The sequence below is a fragment of the Geotrypetes seraphini genome, chromosome 11 (genome assembly GCF_902459505.1).
Source record: "Geotrypetes seraphini chromosome 11, aGeoSer1.1, whole genome shotgun sequence".
NCBI classification, from domain to species: Eukaryota; Metazoa; Chordata; class Amphibia; order Gymnophiona; family Dermophiidae; genus Geotrypetes; species Geotrypetes seraphini.
This window is the reverse complement of record NC_047094.1, coordinates 20,903,377-20,921,681: the sequence shown is the minus strand read 5'-3', so window position 1 is coordinate 20,921,681 and position 18,305 is coordinate 20,903,377. Positions and strand designations below refer to the sequence as shown.

The 18,305-nt window shown below is 42.8% G+C and overlaps 2 protein-coding genes across 5 annotated transcripts in view; one reads left to right on the top strand and one right to left on the bottom strand.

The window, feature by feature from the left end:
* Positions 1 to 2,328: 2,328 nt before the first annotated feature.
* LOC117369167 (histone H3.3A) lies at positions 2,329 to 6,528 on the bottom strand. Its single transcript, XM_033963274.1, has 4 exons — positions 6,375 to 6,528; positions 5,416 to 5,561; positions 5,146 to 5,299; positions 2,329 to 3,521 (listed from the first exon to the last, which is right to left on the bottom strand). The coding sequence occupies exons 2-4, from the start codon at positions 5,541 to 5,543 to the stop codon at positions 3,393 to 3,395; spliced, it is 411 nt and encodes a 136-aa protein (XP_033819165.1). The 5' UTR covers positions 5,544 to 5,561; positions 6,375 to 6,528; the 3' UTR covers positions 2,329 to 3,392.
* Positions 6,529 to 6,552: 24 nt separating this feature from the next.
* UNKL (unk like zinc finger) overlaps positions 6,553 to 18,305 on the top strand; it is a 154,178-nt gene continuing 142,425 nt past the window's right edge. For 2 of the 4 annotated variants that reach the window (XM_033963273.1, XM_033963270.1), the window contains exons 1-2: positions 15,985 to 16,117; positions 17,324 to 17,533. In XM_033963273.1, the coding sequence (XP_033819164.1) occupies positions 16,053 to 16,117; positions 17,324 to 17,533 (275 nt within the window). In that variant the 5' untranslated portion in view covers positions 15,985 to 16,052. Of the gene's footprint in view, positions 7,917 to 15,966; positions 16,118 to 17,323; positions 17,534 to 18,305 lie in introns of those variants that run through there. The other 2 variants (XM_033963272.1, XM_033963271.1) reach the window with 2 other exon arrangements.

Here is an 18,305-nt window from a genome sequence, read left to right as displayed (position 1 = left end):
TCCTTCCTATCAAAGGAAGGTGATGACTGCTGCTATCCTAACCTTTGAAAACATCTTTAGTACTATGTGAAGATTAAAATGGCATTGCTTGAAATTGGTAGCAAGTCCTAGGGAATCAAGAAATACAGGAAGTGTTAAAGAGGGGGCCAAATAGAAGTTTGTCTGGACAGATGCTATTAGAATGTAAGGTTTCCATTCTAAATGCTAAAGTTTGAGAGCTCTGTTAACATGCTTGCAATCTACAACTGAGTAGAAGGAAACTCCATTGTTGGGTATGAGGAAGTTAGTTAAGTACCTTCCCATCTTTCACAGAGACAGGACAGGTTGCACAACTTGGAGCAAACCACTTTACTTTTGCTAGCAGGGAGACAAGTAAAAAGTCTGCAATGCATCCAAATTCTAGCTTCTACACCATTTTGATTATCTTTAAGACTGCTTAGTCCACTCCCTGTAAAACTTGGATATGTAACTAGGAGGTAACTTATCAAAGAATGAGCTATGACTCCATCATTTTGAGGAACATGAACTCTGTGTGTGGGAGAGGGGTTGATTTGTCTATGCCAAAAAATGTAATTACACAGAAATTTGAATTGGATTGCTCTGATGAGCCAGTTGTCTAAATCTGGGTGCACTTGAATCCCTGCCTTGAGATGCACAGCCACTACCATCATCACCTTGGTAAAAGGTGCCATTGCTAGCAAAAGGGGAACTCAGAACTAGCAATGCTGCTCCAGCACATGAAACCACAAGTACCGCCTGTGAGCCAGAAAAATTAGAATAGGGAGATAAAACAAGTCACCCTGGCACCATAGCCACTATGACCAGTCTCCATGTAGAAGTGTGGCATTTTTAGAGCCCCAATGACTAACTTGAGGTCCAGAATTAGTCTCCCAGCCTCTGAGTCTCTTTGGAACAATGAGCATGGAGTATCAGCCTGAGCCTTGCTCTATGGCACCAAAGGCCAGTAGCCTTTGCACCACTGCCCTGAATGTTATCTCCAGTTAGCCAACAAATCTATAAAGAGGCTAGAGAGAAGTGAGAACCTGTTATGTGCTGTCTCCATTGGACCTCCACTATGATCCCTGAAAGAACCACTGCAACACTTACCTAGCACTTGAGGAACAGAATCTTTGGAAAACACCAAAAAATTATCCCTTTCTGAACCTTGAGTCATCCAGGGTCTACTAAGTCCTGGTGACAATGATCTGCAACACTTGCCAGCAAGTTACCCAGACCCTTACTAAATAGCATTTGCCCCTGAAAGGGGAGCCTGCTCAGCATGGCTTTAGAGGCAGAAACTCCTACCCACTTCCTGATCCATAGCATCTGCTGGGTGGAGATTGCAAAGGCTGACACCTTGCTCAAGACTGATGAGATCATACAGAGCACCCCCTATATTATACCCCCCCCCCTGCTAGAAGCAATTGGGGATCCTTGTCCTCCAGGACCAATGCTTGAGACAAGGCATGTGTAGCAAGCATGTACCACAGTCAGCTTAAAGCTTCAAATTGCCTGCACACAAATCCCCTTTACAGTCCTACAAATCCTTTAACATCACACCACCCTCACTAGGCAGGGAGTTGAGTCTGGCAACGTGTGCCACTAGTGAATCAAAAGTTTATTCTGTACTTGTTATACCATCTATCAATGTGTATCTAGATGGTTTACAATACTAAAATAGAGTACGATTATAGAAAAAAGGGAATATTTCTTAAGATGAAATGTACATACTGATAGGAAGGTGGAAGGTGCAAAGTACATTGAGATAAAAAATTTTAAAAGGGAGACCAGAGAAGGGGGTTGGTGACGATGCTTCTTAAAAGCAGTTCTTATTCATTACTTTGCTTGGGCTTGTAAGGCTGAGTATATGGTCCTCACTCATGTCTGAACAAATAGCTGCAGGTAAAGCTAGCCATAGCCACCACAGGTATCCCTCTGGAAACTGCCAGTGGTCAAATACCACCTTACTGAAGTATGGATACAAGAGGCTTGCTAACTGAGCACCAAAATGGAGCTGGAAGAACTTCCCGCTTCAGTTCTCACCAAAAAAGAAATGGTGGGAAGTACATTTTTAAAAGCTGTCACATTAGTCATGCCCATGGTCAAGGGCCACTGCTGCTTCTAGACAGCTACTTTCCTACACCAAGACAAGACGGCCAGTGAAACTGCAGCCTGGGATAATAGTGACATGGAAAACAGTTTAGAGGCAGGGGACCCAGGCTCTGGATTCAGCAACCTTCAAAATCAACTTTAAAAAGTGTGGTTGTGCATGCTGTACCTTAAAGGGAACACTGATTTAGGGACAGTTGGCCCTTTTGTCAGCTGGAGTAGAGGTGAGCGGCAAGAACTTTAAAATGTACTAATTCTGAGTTACATATAAATCTGACTTAACAGCTTTGTATGACAAAATGTAGTCCTCCACTGACCCCCCTAAACATACTTGCCATAAGCAACTTTTATACTTACACACAATTAGCCAATCGAGCAGGGGTGAGGTAGAAGTTTATTTCAAGCTCCAGGCTTTAAACTATTATATGCACCATTAGCTATACCTGCTCTTACTGTACATCTCAATTCTAAACCGATCTGAATAAACTGAGGGAACTTTCTCCTAAAAAGGGAGGTGGGAAAATAAGTCAAGGGTTTATACTCAAGTGCCCTGCCAGGTTCTACACACAGGCCCCCTCCCCTGCTGAGCTCTACACCCTGTCCCTACTCTCTCCCTTGATGCCTTGTAGGCCTTTCTGAGCTTGCCATAAGCACTCCAGTCCCAGCCAACTCTAGAACATCCTGCCTCCCATACCTCTAGAAAGCTTACCTTGAAAGCCCTAGTGGTCCAGCAGTGAACCGGGGCAGGAGCAATCTTCCTATGCTCCTGTTCAATCTGAGCCACTATCTAAAACAGCTGCTATGAGCTCCATGGCAAACTTAATGACTGTGGGAACTTGTGGCAGCCATTTTAGGTAGGGACTTGCCTGGGGCAGGAGCATAAGACTGCTCCTGCCCTGATTCACTGGTGGACCAGCAGGGCTTTCTAGAGGTCTGTAAGGAGAGATGTTTTAAGAGTTGGCTGGGACAGGAAGAAAAAGGGATCCTGTCCCAGCTCACCATGGGACCACCAGGACTGGAGGAGGCCTGCAATGGGAGGGAGGCACCTACTAGAATATAACAGACCATTTTTGGTCCAAGTCTTGGTTTATATTTTAAGTATATACAGCAATACAAGTTTGGTTTTAGAAACCCGAACAAGAATTTAGGAAATGTTATAAAAATGTTTAATGTAGACTACTTAGATTTGAAACCAAAGTTATAAAACAGACTTCACTGGTAATTATTTACATGTCTTAAAAAAAAGGAAAGAAATATCTTAGACCTATGAAAAAAAAAACAACTTAAGCTCTCTCCCCCCGAATTCTTCTAGCCAACTGGATATCCTTGGGCATGATTGTAACTCTCTTAGCATGAATGGCACACAGATTGGTATCCTCAAATAAGCCAACCAAATATGCTTCACTTGCTTCCTGCAACAAAAAGATACACACAACACATCTTAGTCACACAAGGTGCATATATTTTTTCAGTACTTAGCTGCCTTATGAACTCAGCTAAAAACAATAAGCCACAAATTTCCAGCTTATATTTAAGTGCAGTTCTCATGTTCATACGAGTTCAGCCATATATGGCAGATTACTGTTCTGCACCAAGTACCTGTGACCTGGATTGGCCACTGCAGAAACAGGATTAAAGGTTGACCAAGTTTTGGCTAAAAATACCTACTCATTTGGCAGAAACTGTACAATCCCCACCACCTTATAAAGGGCCTGCTTGTCTAATAGCATTTTCAGGGCAGGAGCATCCCTAGTTGGTCTGAACAGCAACTTGATCTTGCTTAGGCTATTCCCAGTTCCAAAATGGCAGCCACAGCAGCCCCATGAAAATACGAAAGGAAGCCAGCCTGTGCAGGAGCAACCGAGGATGCTTCTACCCTGAACACACTGAAAGACCACCAGAACCTTTACAAGATAGGCCCAGAGAAGGCTGTTTCTTTTTTTTTTTTTTGGGTGGGGGGGGCATTTTCCGTCAGGGTTAGGTAGTACCGGACCAGTTAAGGCTGAAACTGATTTGATTTCTCCTTTAATTTGGAATGGCCTAGTGGTTAGAACAGCTGCCTCAGCACCCTGAGGTTGAGTAGAGAATGGCACAGGGGAAAAAAATCTGTCCCCTTCACCGCCCCCACTGCATCCACCCTTCCCTCACCTTCCTTCACTGCCCTTCAGCAGTCCGAGAATCTCCCTCCTTCACCTTCGTGGCACTTAAGTAAAAACACTTACTGAAGTCGGCGAAGCCTGCCTGCCTACAGTCATGTGTGTGGGCAGAAGCTTCTCCAACACATCCGGAAGTTGCATCAGAGGAGAAGCTTCCGTCCACACACAAGTGACTGCAAGCAAGCTTCGCCGGCTTCAATAAGTTTCTTTACTAAAGTGCCACAAAGGTAAGGGGGAGGGAGGTGACCATGGTGCCTTCCCTTCCTTAACTGCGGGTACAAGATCATTCACCGCTCCACAGGACAGTGGATGGCCTTGTCCTAGTGCCTGCAATAAGCACTTCCCCCCCCCCCACGATCGTTTCGGTGGGTTACCTGCAGGTAACTGCCACCGTGTTATTCTCTAATTTTGAATTCAACTCACTGCAGCTCTATGCTACTCTGGGCAAACACTTAAAACACTTCATTGCCCCAGGTATAGTTAAATCCTGTCTAAAATATATAAACAGCTTTGATTTTTAATTAAACAAACAGAAGCAGTATATCAAATGTCATCCCCTTCCCCCTTCTGCTGGAACCAGAACTACTAGTTTCCATCAGATTCTGAATAGGATACTGGACTCAGTGGACCTTAACTCTGGCCTAGTAGGGCAACATGTACAGCTTAATTCTACAGAAATAACTTGTTATATATAGAGTTAATTGGATAGCTCAGTAAGAGCTAACTACTGAAGCATTGCAATATCACCCCACCTAATTTTTCTAGGAAGTGTTTCAATCATCCTGTAGTGCCCCATCATGCAGATCATACTATAGTACCTGATACAAAGTCCTACTCCAAAGATGTCACCACCAAAATATGCAGACAAATCTTCACCTACCTGCAAAGCTCCAATAGCAGCACTTTGGAAACGCAAGTCTGTTTTGAAATCCTGTGCAATTTCTCGTACCAAACGCTGGAAAGGGAGTTTCCTGATCAACAGCTCAGTAGATTTTTGATACCTCCTTATTTCTCGCAGGGCAACTGTTCCTGGTCTGTTTGAAACAAAAAGTCACTCATGAACCCCCTTCTAGCAAGGATAAATAAAATCTCTTCCAAACCCCACCTAGCATAAACGAAATGTATCAGAAACAAACAAAACATTCCAAACCTGTATCTATGTGGTTTCTTAACGCCACCCGTAGACGGGGCACTCTTCCTGGCAGCTTTAGTGGCTAGCTGTTTCCTGGGAGCCTTCCCACCAGTGGATTTACGGGCCGTTTGCTTGGTACGTGCCATGGTATCTCACCTTCAATCCTGCGAAAGGACAGTTCAGTTTATTCAGAGCCGGGGGAAGCTTTGCGCGCGCACACACACACACACACACCACCAAACAGGAAATAGCTTCCGGCTCACAACAAAATGGTCAAAACATCCAAGAGATTAAACATGGTAGGCAGTCATTTTACAGCGTGCAAACCAAACGAACACTTCCTTCCCAATGCAAGCTGTTCTCCACCAGAAGGAAAGTCATACCAGAGTACTTTAGGTTCAAAATACAGTGCCACCATACGTCGATCTTTATTCCTGGCTACTAGGAAGCAGATGCCGCCTTTGTTAGGGATGATGGCCTATACTACCCCCTAATCCCTGCATGTTGCTCGCCAACGGGCGAGAGAAATTTCGCAGTTAGGACTGCAAAAATTTTTTTTTTTATTTTTTTTACATAAAAATTAATTAGGAGGAATACGTGATCAATAGGAGGCCTAAGTCTTCGGCTATCAACGCGCCCTCGGCTGGCGCCTTCTGCCTACCACCAGGACAGGATGGCGCTGCCGCACGTTGCCTAAAGCCCGGAGTCTGGCAGAAATATGGCGACAGCTCAGGCCACGCCACTTCGCCGCCTCTACGAGCTGACGAGGCCGCCCGTCGCTTCCGGCCTCCTCCGTCTGTCCCCGCAGCGAAGCGCGCTCGGGAACTGGTGGTCGCCGCAAGGGCGAGAGGAGAACGAGCCGGACAAGGACATCATAAGGAACCCGCGTCCCGCCATTCTCCCCCGCCGCCAACGGACTCGCCACAAAACCAGAAACCCCGCCGTCGACAGGACCGACGACGGCACTAACACCTTACCGAAAGAGTCGCGGAGGTCACCGGAACACGCGCACTAACACCAACCCCACGCGCTTCTTCAACGACTACCGTCACTCTCGCGCAACCGCTTGCCCCGTTATTTATACCGGCCATGACGTCGCCACGCTAACGCCTACGCTCTTTGCCGCTATTGGCTGGAGAGTTTTCGCTTGTCCCGCGCGCTCTCTCCGGAGCGAGGGAAAGTCTAGCTTAGCCAATTAGCTGCGGCTGGGGAATAGCGTTGACAGACGACGGTTACTACATCTCCCCTCTGGACGACTGTGTTTACTTGTGTGGATTGCACCACAGTTGGGAACCTCAGCCTGTGTACACTAATCTCCTCTCGGCGTCGTACTTTCTCTTCCCCCACCAAGGAAGGAAGCAGACAGGACTCAATTCAGCAGCAGCCAATCAGGGAGGAGGCGGATACTGCAACACCTATAGGGACATAAACAGTATGCAGTTTAAAAAAGAGATTAGGTTCTTAGTACCTTGCTGATATCTTTTCTAGTAGTGTCTCTATTCATTGAGCTTGAGTGCATCTGAGAAGCTGAAAGCTATGCCCTCAGTAGTTTCACTACCAGCAGGGCCTCCCAAGGCAGACAGGTTTCAGTGGAGATGCCACACTAATGATGTACCACTCATCTGGACAGCAGCAGACGGGCAGTGTTGGAGGTAGAGGACTGCGTTTGATGCGACAACGGCGACATCAAATTTATACTGTGCAGAAGAAAGGCCCGGCAATCTACTTCTATATTCTGCCAAGAAAACTTGATGATGATGAGACATGAATCGACGTATAGTGATAGAAGATGCCCCCCCCCCAGGTTGGAAGGCACTCACCGTGCTACTAGAAAGGAGCTGATCATCACCCTGAATATGTCCAGTGTTTGTGAAGCTGATGGATCAAAGCCGCCAGGCCGTCCGGATGCTAATGATGCTGGACAGAAAAGGGAGATCAGAAGCTGTAAAGATATTCTTAACATAAAAACATGGAACGTACGAATCATGAATCGACAAACATTAGAAATTGTTAAGTATCAAATGGGGAAAAAAAAACCCAATTGATTTGATAGGGATCAGTGAACTAAAATGGACAGGACAGGGCCAATTTCAATCAAACGAGCATTGAATCTGCTACTCTGGTCATGAAACAGAGGAAAAAAAGGTGTGGCATTCATCCTCAACAATAAGCTTTCAAAGATGATATTAAAGTATAATGTTAGTAGTAATAGTCATGTGACTTCATCTACAGGGAAAGCCAATCAATGTCACCTTGATCCAAGTATATGCTTCAACGACAGAAGCGGAAAATGAGAATGTAGAGTTGTTCTACAAACAACTTCAAAATGAAATAGATCAAACACTGAAATAAAATCTACTGATCATTATGGGGGACTTCACTGCAAAAGCACGACAAAGGAGAAAGAAATTAAGCTAGTGATAACTTAGTACAATTTTGTAAAACAAGCCAACTGTCAATCATGAATACGTATTTCCAACACCACAAACATCATCAGTACACATGGACCTCTCCAAATGGTATGTATCAAAATCAAATTGACTACATCTGCATAGGACTATATCAGAGTTTCTATGAGCATTGGAGCAGCTCAAAGTGCATTCATTGTGCCAGTTGGCATTAAAAAAGTTTGTGTAGTTTTGTAAAAGGTGGGGGTAGTCTTTTGTGGTTGTGACCCCGTATTGGGTGATGCCCCTGGAGGAGCTGAATAATGATGCATCTATGGATAGACCACCTAGATTGTGACACCATACAGGTTTATGTTTATTCTACACCTACTATATCATGTGACCAGGTGTAGTTCCCATCATAGGAACAAAGTAATCCCAGAAGGAAGTCCCTTAGAAGGAAAGAATATGAGAAGACAAACATGGCTCTGAGACTAGGTCTTGGGAGTCTTTCTTTCATATCAGGATGGATAAATAGAGTCCTGCCAGTGGGTGGTGGTAGCTAGTTAGAGAAAGTTGCATGGGAGTCCCTCAATACTGTACTGACTTACACCTGTTCATTGAGACTGAACATCTCTGTTTTGGCTTCACTATTCTGAGTTGAACTGCTTTGAATACTAATTTGCATATGTTTTCCCATTGAGAGAACAACTAGTGAGAGGGCCTTTTGTATACCCTTTGGATTTTTTCAGGTTTGGAGGATAGACAGCTTCTGAAGTAGACCTTGGGAACTGATAATGAAGCCAAGAAATTATATTTTTGTTTAAGGGCATTTCCTCACTCCGATAAGAAAAGAGCCCTTGAGGAAAGAACTTTGACTGGTTTTGGCCCTTATTATTTAGGCTGATCACTGAGTATTTCTTTAGAGTTCTGACTCTTAGAGGTGATCCTCAAGGGGATGAATATGGGCCTTTGATGTAGTTCTTGGTAAGCCTGGAAGTGAAGGAGACAATGGAGACTGGAGTAGATCAGAGTGGACCCTAGCCTAGTGACTCATTTGGTTAACAGACATTAGTGCTATACCACCTTTTCTTTTTCAAAAGAAGTCAAGGTAGTTTACATAAAAACTAACCCCCCTTTTTACAAGATTGTAGCAACTCTAAGTTTAAAAAGAAAGACATCAACCAATAAGGCTTTTTTTACACAATTTTTGGGTCTTGACCTCCCAATTTGTGAAGCTCTGGTCTATAGAATGACCTTTTAATCCTTTAAACATTGATATTTTCTTAAGCACAAAATGTAAAAAAAAAAAAAAAAAAAGATCTTAATGAAAATCTATTTTCCCATTGAATAAGTTCAAATTAAAATTTTGCTGCTTCTACAACTTTAAGATTAACCATATTTTAATTTTGTGCTCATTATTTTGAGTGTTTGGTTTCTTGATTGATACTGAATGCAATTTTTTGTATCAAAAGCTCAAACATGTTTCACTTGGTGTATCATGAACTTAAGTGCCTCTCTCCACACTGGACTGTGCTTTGTATCTAAATTTGATTACTCTTGAATCTTAATAGTTTCCAGTCTTTCATTCTATTTAGAAGAATGAGTAAACTAATTAAGTCACTTCTTTCCATAAGCTCTGCTGTATGACCAGGAGACTCTTCATTACAAATCTTGATTGCCCGTTGAAGTGGAGAGGAAACACTTGGCTGCTGGGTAATATTTGCTAAGTGAAAATGTTTCCTGCATGTGTATAATGCTAAATGTGGTGCCTGCTAGGAACAGATTTAAATTATGGGGCATAGAGGCAAAGGGAGAAGGGTCCTCCCAGAAAGAATTGGAAGGTATGAGAGCATAGATGTAGTTTGGGGGCAGGCATGGGGAGAGCAACCCCCCCCCTCAAATATTTTGAATAAAAATGCAAAGAAAAACAGAGAAGGCAACCGATCACCTTCTCTAGTTTTCTTTGGGGTCCTTTCACTAAATCAGCTAGTGTGCCTTAGTAAAGGAGGGGGGTTTGTGTCTTTACCTTTTCAAGGTAGGATCTCCTGGCACTGAGGGGGGGCCAAACTGGAATGGATGCGGAGAGAATTCCCCCCTCCGAGATCCCCGGGGGTGGAAGCAGGACCCCCGGCCACTTGAAAATAAGCCTTGCATAAGGCAAAAGGGAAATCAGGGAGAAACCCCCCTGGCAGCCCAATTGGACTCACTGCCAAAGCAGAGAACCCACTAGAAATCTGCCCCTGTTTTTCCAATACAGGGGGAAAGTCACCTGAGGCTGCAAACAAAATGGAGATGCTTCCCGTTAAAAATGGAGAGGTTCCCACTGAAAACGACCCCTCCGAGGCCTGTTGCGTCTGGGAAGCATGAACTGTCCCAGCCGCTAAAGCATCAAAAAGGGAATCCCCAGCAGCATTAGCGGTAAGGGAATCGTTTTTAACCTGATCGGCGGTGGCTGGGGAAATCCCAGCATGGGCGGGGAGGGAAGCCCGGCTTTACTTGCTGTCAGCTGTTGGTTCACGAAGCAGTCGCAAAGGGGATGCTAAATTGGTCCCCCTGCTCCCCACTGTCAGTATGATTCCTCCCCCTCCCCCTCCATATAAACAGGTAATACCAGTGCCTTTTACCTTATTATCTTACTTCCAAGTCAACTGTGTCACGCACTTGTCACAAATAGGCTGGCCCCTTCAGCAGCACAACTCCAACCAGAAAATTTAGCACAAGGCCTGCCTGTCCTTGCACATCAAGGGGGGTCATTCTCTACATGTTGCCTAAAGTTAGGCATTGGGATTGGGATTGTGAAAAGTGGACGTGAGCATGTGCTGAAGCTACTAAATACTTTAAATTAAAAGTTCCACATTTATATCCCACTTAACCACAAAGTTCCAAACGGGTTACAATGATTAAAAACATATACATCTGGGTATTCCATCAACAATACAAAGATATTTTTGAAATAGCTATGGGCCTCTTCTATTAAACTGCACTAGCAATTTCTAGCGCGAGGAGCCGCGCCAAATGGCCTGCGCTGCTCCCACTCTTTTAGGGGTTCTTTTACTAGCAATTTGCACACGTCTGCTGCAAACACGAGCTAATCATTAGTAGACCTCTTTAGATAGTACTAATCATTATGCTGCCTTATATGTGTATGGCAACATTTCAAAACTTTTGCCCTTATTTGCAGGCGGTGCTGTTGGATAACTGAGTGACAGTTGCCATGATGGTGTCAAAATTAAACAGTTTTGACTATGGACAGCATGCAAATAGGAATGTGTTGAAAACTGTTAATAGGGTGCCCTATTTATCACAGCTGAGTAAGAGTGGTTATTTATACCATTCAGCTTATAAAACACAAACATTTCCTTTTTTTCCACTAATCCCAACTGCCCTGTTGAGAACTTATTGTTCCATGTATTTTATTCTGCTAACAGATAGGAAAATGTAAAAATACACTAAAAATATCCTGGCAATAAAAGGAGCACATTGTGAAATAGCTGCATACACTTCTGATTACTGTATAATATCATAACATAACTTTATTCTTCTATACCGCCATAACCAAACGATTTCTAGGCGGTTTACACAGAAAAAAGATGGACAATCAGCGAAATACAAATAGTTAAAAATACAACAGTTACTTAGATATACTCAAAGTAGAGTTTTGCTAACAATAGTACCCATGTTTAAGAAATAAATTTGTCAAACAGTGCTGACTTAATTTCTTTACGAAATGCACCTTAAGACAACATAGCTTTACCAATGTATTTACCCAGCCAAAATTGCTGTTTACCTGCTTGGAATGCAAGAGTCTTATCCCAAAAAGTCTTGTATCTGTAACCTGTAATTTTTGGATAAGCAAATAAATGTGAATTCCTAGTTTTCCTTATAGGACTATACAACACGAAATGAGATAAAAGATAAGTTGGGGCCAATCCTCAAATCAACTTAAAACAGATACAAGAACATTTGAATAGTACTCGCGCCTCCACCAGCAGCCAATGCAGCAAATGATAGTAAGGACTGATATGGTCATGTTTCTTCAATCCAAATATTAGTCTTTTCTGAAAACTTCCTAGAAGGGGGTTAGGGGTGAGGGTATCCATGACATCCTGTTTGTCTGTTTCGCCTGCTTAGATTGTAAGCTCTTTTGAGCAGGGACTGTTTTCTTGCTCTTTGTGACTCTATGCAGCGCTGCATGCGTCTTGTAGCACTATAGAAATAATGAATAGTAGTAGTAGGTGATTGCCTAGTTTCCCCAACAATTAAGTTGCATCATCCTATCTAGGACAGTGAGTGGAGATTATTGTCGAGTCCATAACAAACCTCAGGACAGAGGTGTTAGTTTCCTTGCTTTTGAGCTACCAAAGGTAAGGAAGGGAAACAAATTAAGTATTAATGCTGGCAACATTTTGTTTGTGTGGGGGGGGAGGGGCTGGAGGCACATTCCCCCTATGCCCACCCTAAACAATTCCTATAGCTAAGGGCTTTAGTCCTGAAGGCAACTTTCCCTCTAGCTCTTGGTGACTATGCAATGATAAGTTACCTGGGCTATAGCCCTGGGAGGAGATAGCAGAGAAAACGGGAATAGTGATAGCGCTGCTGTAGAGGTAGAGTTCATACCTAGTAGGGGGCCAGGATGCCTATCACTGTGTGAAAGCACTATTTCCTGGCCAAAAAGGGGAAACTATGGGCCGGATGTGCAAAATTGTTCAATCATCTGGAGGAAAAAGTCCATAGTCTGTTATTGAGAAAGACATGGGGGAAACCACTGCTTGCCCTGGATTGGTAGCATGGAATATTGCTAACTCCTTGGGTTTTGGCCATGTACAAGCGACCTGGATTGGCCACCGTGAGAACGGGCTACTGGGCTTGATGGACCATTGGTTTAAGATTATTTTTATGTTCTTATGATCGTTGCTAAACCAGTTTGGCTGGTTTAGTGACAGCCTGATTTTCTGACCCGAAGTTCCAAATGTCTCACTGCGTGGTTTTCTGTGCGTTCGTACATTCTCCAACTCTGCCATGCTAACAACTTCAGCCAGTTGGAAGTGTCCTGCACGTATTGCTGCTCTGGGAACCTTCTTGCCGCCGCGTTCCTCCTTCTGATGTAACTTCCAGAGCTGAATGCCAGACACATAGTGAGGAGAGTACATGTCGCTACTAGTTTGAGAAAAAGTTTTGATTAAATTTGAAATAAATCACTTTGAAAAGAAAAAAGGCCCATGAAGCAGGCAAGAGTCGAAACACTGGCCATGTCGGGTCTCATATTTTGAAATAAAGTATTTTTGTCCCAGTTCTAAAGGCATTTTTCACTCTTGTTGGATGTTGTTGTTTTCTGCTGTATATTTAGACTCCCTTTCTCTGTATGCTGATTTATAAAATGACAATTGTACAGAATATTGTTTCTTTTTATACTTCAATAAAATAAGTTCAGTATAAATTCATAACTATTTGAGGCTTGTGCAGATGGGTGTGTGGGGACTGGGACAAAGCATGTGGAGATGGGGAGAGGACGGAGCTGGCAAGGACAGGGACTGAATTGGCAGGGTCGGGGCCGAGCTCAGGGTGATGGGAGTGGGGCTGGGGACAAATTTTTCCCCCCGTCATTCTCTACCTTTGGGTGAATTTCTTAATGAAAAAGGCAGTTCATAAATCCCAATAAATAAGTAATGTTAGTAGTATCTGGCAAGGATCTCAAACCTCAGCAGCTGAAAATGCTGTTCTCCTCCTTGGCAATCTTCAGCACCCACACATGCTCAGTTTTCAGTGCGAGTGTTGGCAGCTTAAGTTGCTGCTGCAGACTGCTGAGGAGGACAGCAGCATTTTTGACACCATCAGGGAGAGATCTTCATCTGGAGAGGCTTGCCCTGTCAGCTCAGTTTTTCTTTTAAGCTGAGTAGGGAGGGGAATAGTGGTCCCAGTCCTCAAAGTTTCTCAGCCAATATGCCAATCTATAAGTGCAAAAAGGTTGGAAAATGCTGCCCTAGCCAACACAGGAGTGCCAGAAAATCAAACATTTTTAACTGGTAAATATCATTTGTGATAATTGCTCTGCAGTACAGAGGATGTGTAGACTAAGAAAATACATTTTTAAAATGGGGATTTCCAGAGAATTGCTTTGTAAGAGTGAGACTTTCAGATTGCCCTATATGTAGCATTCTTTCACTTTCACTTCCTGTATAATACAAGTCCAAAACTCCAGATGCCAGAGATTCTGGACCACCTGAGAATCCAGACCCTTTAAAATTAGTAATCTGGAATGCTCAAGAATCCAGACTCTTGGGGAAAGACATGGTGAAGCTGGAGCTTTTATAGTAAATATTACTAACAGGAAAAATTAACATTCAAAAACAGGTTTTACTGTAAAATACCTATGTTTTCTTTGATTCTTCTAATATGGTTTAAGTCAATGTGACATTTAAGCTTCTTGTATGTTTTCCTGTAAATATACCCATTTTTATAAGTGAAGCATTCTGTATTTGTTAGTGAATAAATCAACAAAAATTGGCTTGTTCATATCTCATTTATATTTAAAAAAATTTTAAAGTACTGCCTTAGCATCTGGAAAAAAAATCTGAAAATCCAGACTGAATGAATATGGATTTTTGGACTTTCAATATATATATATATATATATATATATATATATATATATATATATATATATATACACTATAATGGTATAATAATCCATTTTGCTGCATTGTCACTTTTCAGTACAACTTATATCATTAGACGATGATCTTTTCTGTTAGGAATCATTCTATCAACTTTTTTCACTGGAGCACAATTTAAAAAAATGATGCAAGTGAGCATATGGCAGAAGGCTATGGGTATTTCCAAGTACAAAAATAACTGTATTACTACATCCATCCATCCATCTTTATTTTGCTGGACAGGAATATCAAAACATTCACCTACAGGTGTAAACATGTCAAAATGATTAGGCATGCCAAACAATGAAAGACAAAGAAAGTTTGCTCAATATTGGCTCAGCACTAATAGAACTGTCTCCTATGGTCCCACTCTTTGGGCTTTATGATGTCACCCAAACCCAATATGGTTAGCTATGCTGATAAAAACGGGATGGGGTAGACAGGTTTCTGGTGAAAAAGTGATTAGCTTGGCAGACTTGGAAGAACCACTGCTTAAGAAAGATGTACTTTTAGGGATTCTAGCAGGTAGTTGTGACTCAGAAGACCTTTGTTCTGACCCAGTATGGTGCAACTTATGTTCATCATACTTTGCATGGATACTGCTGTTAAAATTCTTAAAGTTCACCAGTTCAATGTATACTTGGCAATATTCATCTATTACTCATATAATTATGTGTTGTAATTTAGGCTAGCAAAATATTTGTCCTGAATTAAACCTCATAGCTACATGGATAGCAGTTTATACAGTGGAGGCGTGGCCTAGTGCAGGGATCTCAAAGTCCCTCCTTGAGGGCCGCAATCCAGTCGGGTTTTCAGGATTTCCCCAATGAATATGCATTGAAAGCAGTGCATGCACATAGATCTCATGCATATTAATTGGGAAAATCCTGAAAACCCGACTGGATTGCAAGCCCTAAGGAGGGACTTTGAGACCCCTGGCCTAGTTGTTATAGCTGCTGCCTCAGCACCCTGAGATTGTGAATTTGATTCTCACTGCAGCTTCTTGTGATTCGGGGCAAGTCACTTACTACTTCATTGCCCCAGGTACAAAATAAGTACCTGTCTAAAATATGTTTTGTGTAAACCATTTTGAAAAAGCAGTATACAAGCCCCATCCCCTTTAATACTGCTGTCCACAGAGCTAATGCAGGTCAGTGGTCTGTGCATTTGTTCAGGGCTGCTCAGTGCTCACTATATGGAGTGTTGGCCAGTGTTACCCAACAGAAGAAAATGGCATATAAAACAAATACCAAGTTACACGTTAGCCTGATCCCACTATGGATTTTAGGTAAGTCACTTAACCCTCCATTGCCCCAGGAACAAAGCACCTTCAGCACATCAAATCCTTGACCCTAATCAGAAATCCCAGAAGTAGTTAGGACTCTGGAGATGGACTTCTAAAGCAGGGGCACTAAATACTAACCGTTTCTGTATTCTACAGACAGCACAATTAGGTGGACAGGTTTGATGTACTCTTGAAGGGTGGGCTGAAAACCTCCAAATAAGGCAAAGTGGGCGGTGTTTGTTTATCCCGCCAGTTGCCCATGCTGCCCTACTGCGGAGTGTAAGTCAGTCCTGTTCTGCGCATGCGCCGAGCATTGTTTTGACTGAAAATGCCGTCGGTTTCGAAAACAGCGCTGAGCGGTTCTCCGCAAACCGAGAAGCCGACTCATTACACGTAAGTACAAGGGCCGTACGGGCGGCAAGGGGCCGTCGGGCTCTTCTGGTCGTCCCGAAGCTATGCAACCGGGGGAGGGGAGCGGAAAGGAAAAGAAATGCAGTGCAAGGTTCGGGAACCGCGGTGGCCAAAGCAAGTCCCGTCTGCGGCGCGCTTTAAAAATGGTGCAAATTGAGGCTTGCGGTTTTCTTCCTGTGGATTTTGAAATGCATGCAAAGGAAAAACGGGCGGGCTCGGGCCTAGACACCCCCATTTTTCTCCCGGTAAGGGATTAGCTTCACCTAAAAATCGTTGCGTTTTTCTCCTGTCTTTAATTCTCCCTCCGTCTCGGCCCCATTTGCAAAAGTCGCTACGCTGGTGGCGCAGCGTAAGGGCCGCGGTGACGCGTGGCGTTTACGGCGGGACCGTGGCGTAGTTGGTCTCTGAGAATTTTCCTGTGGTGCTTGGGAGAAGTAGGAGGGGCTCTTTTTGGCTACGCGGAGGGAATTCTTTGCAGCGGCTGCAGCAGCGGCAACTCTTCTCGTCTTAATATCTGTGTTACAATCTTTTCGGTGGTATTTTCTGGCAGTTTATTTTATCGGTCTGCTTTTTGCATATAAAAGTTGAAAAAAAAAAGTGTAACTGTGTTGGAGTAGGAGGGGACTGCCCGAAAAAAACCCCAACGTACGAATCTTGGCTTTTATCAATTGCATTTGGTTTGAGCGAGACTGCTGCTTAACATAGCCGTTTCCAGAGGCTGTCGAATTCCACCCACCCCCTCGATGCACACGTTGTGCAATTACGCCCCCCTCCCTCCCTTTCAGCATAGCAACCGTGAAAAGGCTGTACCGTAGCGTATTTAATCGGAGAAGCAGTTTTCAAAGTTTTTTTGTTATTTTTTTCATGCAAGATGTTTAAATTTCGCATTTTTTTCTAACATTCTGGGGTGGCAGGGATATAACGAAAACCAGCAGACAGTACCGACACTTCGAGAACAGCGAGGTTTGCCGTAATTGAATGGAAACATCTCCCCTTTTAGGTAGCTGATCCTGTGTAATACAATTGCTGCATTTTAAGACTACATCTAAAGTTTACGATCAGGTTGCATATACACGTGGGACTGTAGCTTTGCTTGTGCTGCAATAAATACTTAGGTTTCGGTGCTTCACATATGCAACTTTAATAGGATTAGTGCTGTAACATAATGCAGTTCCTTTTTTTTTCTAGGTATCTGAAAGAATTTAGGACAGAGCAGTGTCCCCTCTTCTTGCAGCACAAATGTACTCAACATAGACCCTTCACCTGTTTTCATTGGCATTTTCTTAATCAACGTCGCCGTAGACCCATACGAAGGCGTGATGGGACTTTTAACTATAGCCCGGATGTTTATTGTACAAAATATGATGAGACCACAGGCATCTGCCCAGATGGAGATGAGTAAGTTTTTATATATATATATATATATTTTAAAATAAATCTTATAGGTGATTATTTTGGTGAAAACAGTTTTGTGCAAAAAATAGTACAAAATAGTTCAAATCCATTAATATTTGTAGATTGGGGTAAACTGGCTTTAAATGTAGGCCAAAGTAGCTTTTACAGCTGTTTTTTTTAAACATGTGTACCTGACATTCTAGAAGGCTAGTATGTTTAATTTGTGAATGACTCTACAGTATTGTTGTCTCTGGTTGTGTATGTAAATTGTAATTCACTTCGGTTGCTAAGTGGAATAGAAATTTCAGAGCGACAGTTGGCATGTTGTTTTCTTCTGTCAAGAAATCAGAATAAGGATTTACACTGTGGTTAAAAATGCTTTGGTAAAATTTTTTATTATGAAAAAATGGTACTTGAATGAAAATAATTCTGTAGTTGGAATTAAGATGTTATTGGAATCATATCAAATGAAATTTGATATTTTTTTTTGCAATCTTGAGATGTTTGCTGTAGTAAACCCAATGAAACATGACATTCAGTTTGTGCCTCTTGGAGAAAAGCAATAATCGCAGCAGATTTCTCAAGCTTGTGGCGACTGTTTCCTGATTCTGCAGTAGTGTGGCATTTTATTTAAACTTGTATTATTTGCATATTAAATTGTGTTTTTGTATTTTGTAATTTTTTTCTGACGTGTGTATGTTTGGACTTTTTTTTTAGGGGGAGAGGGGAAGGATCTGCGGGTGGATCTCAGAACAGAACTAGATAAGAGAATGCA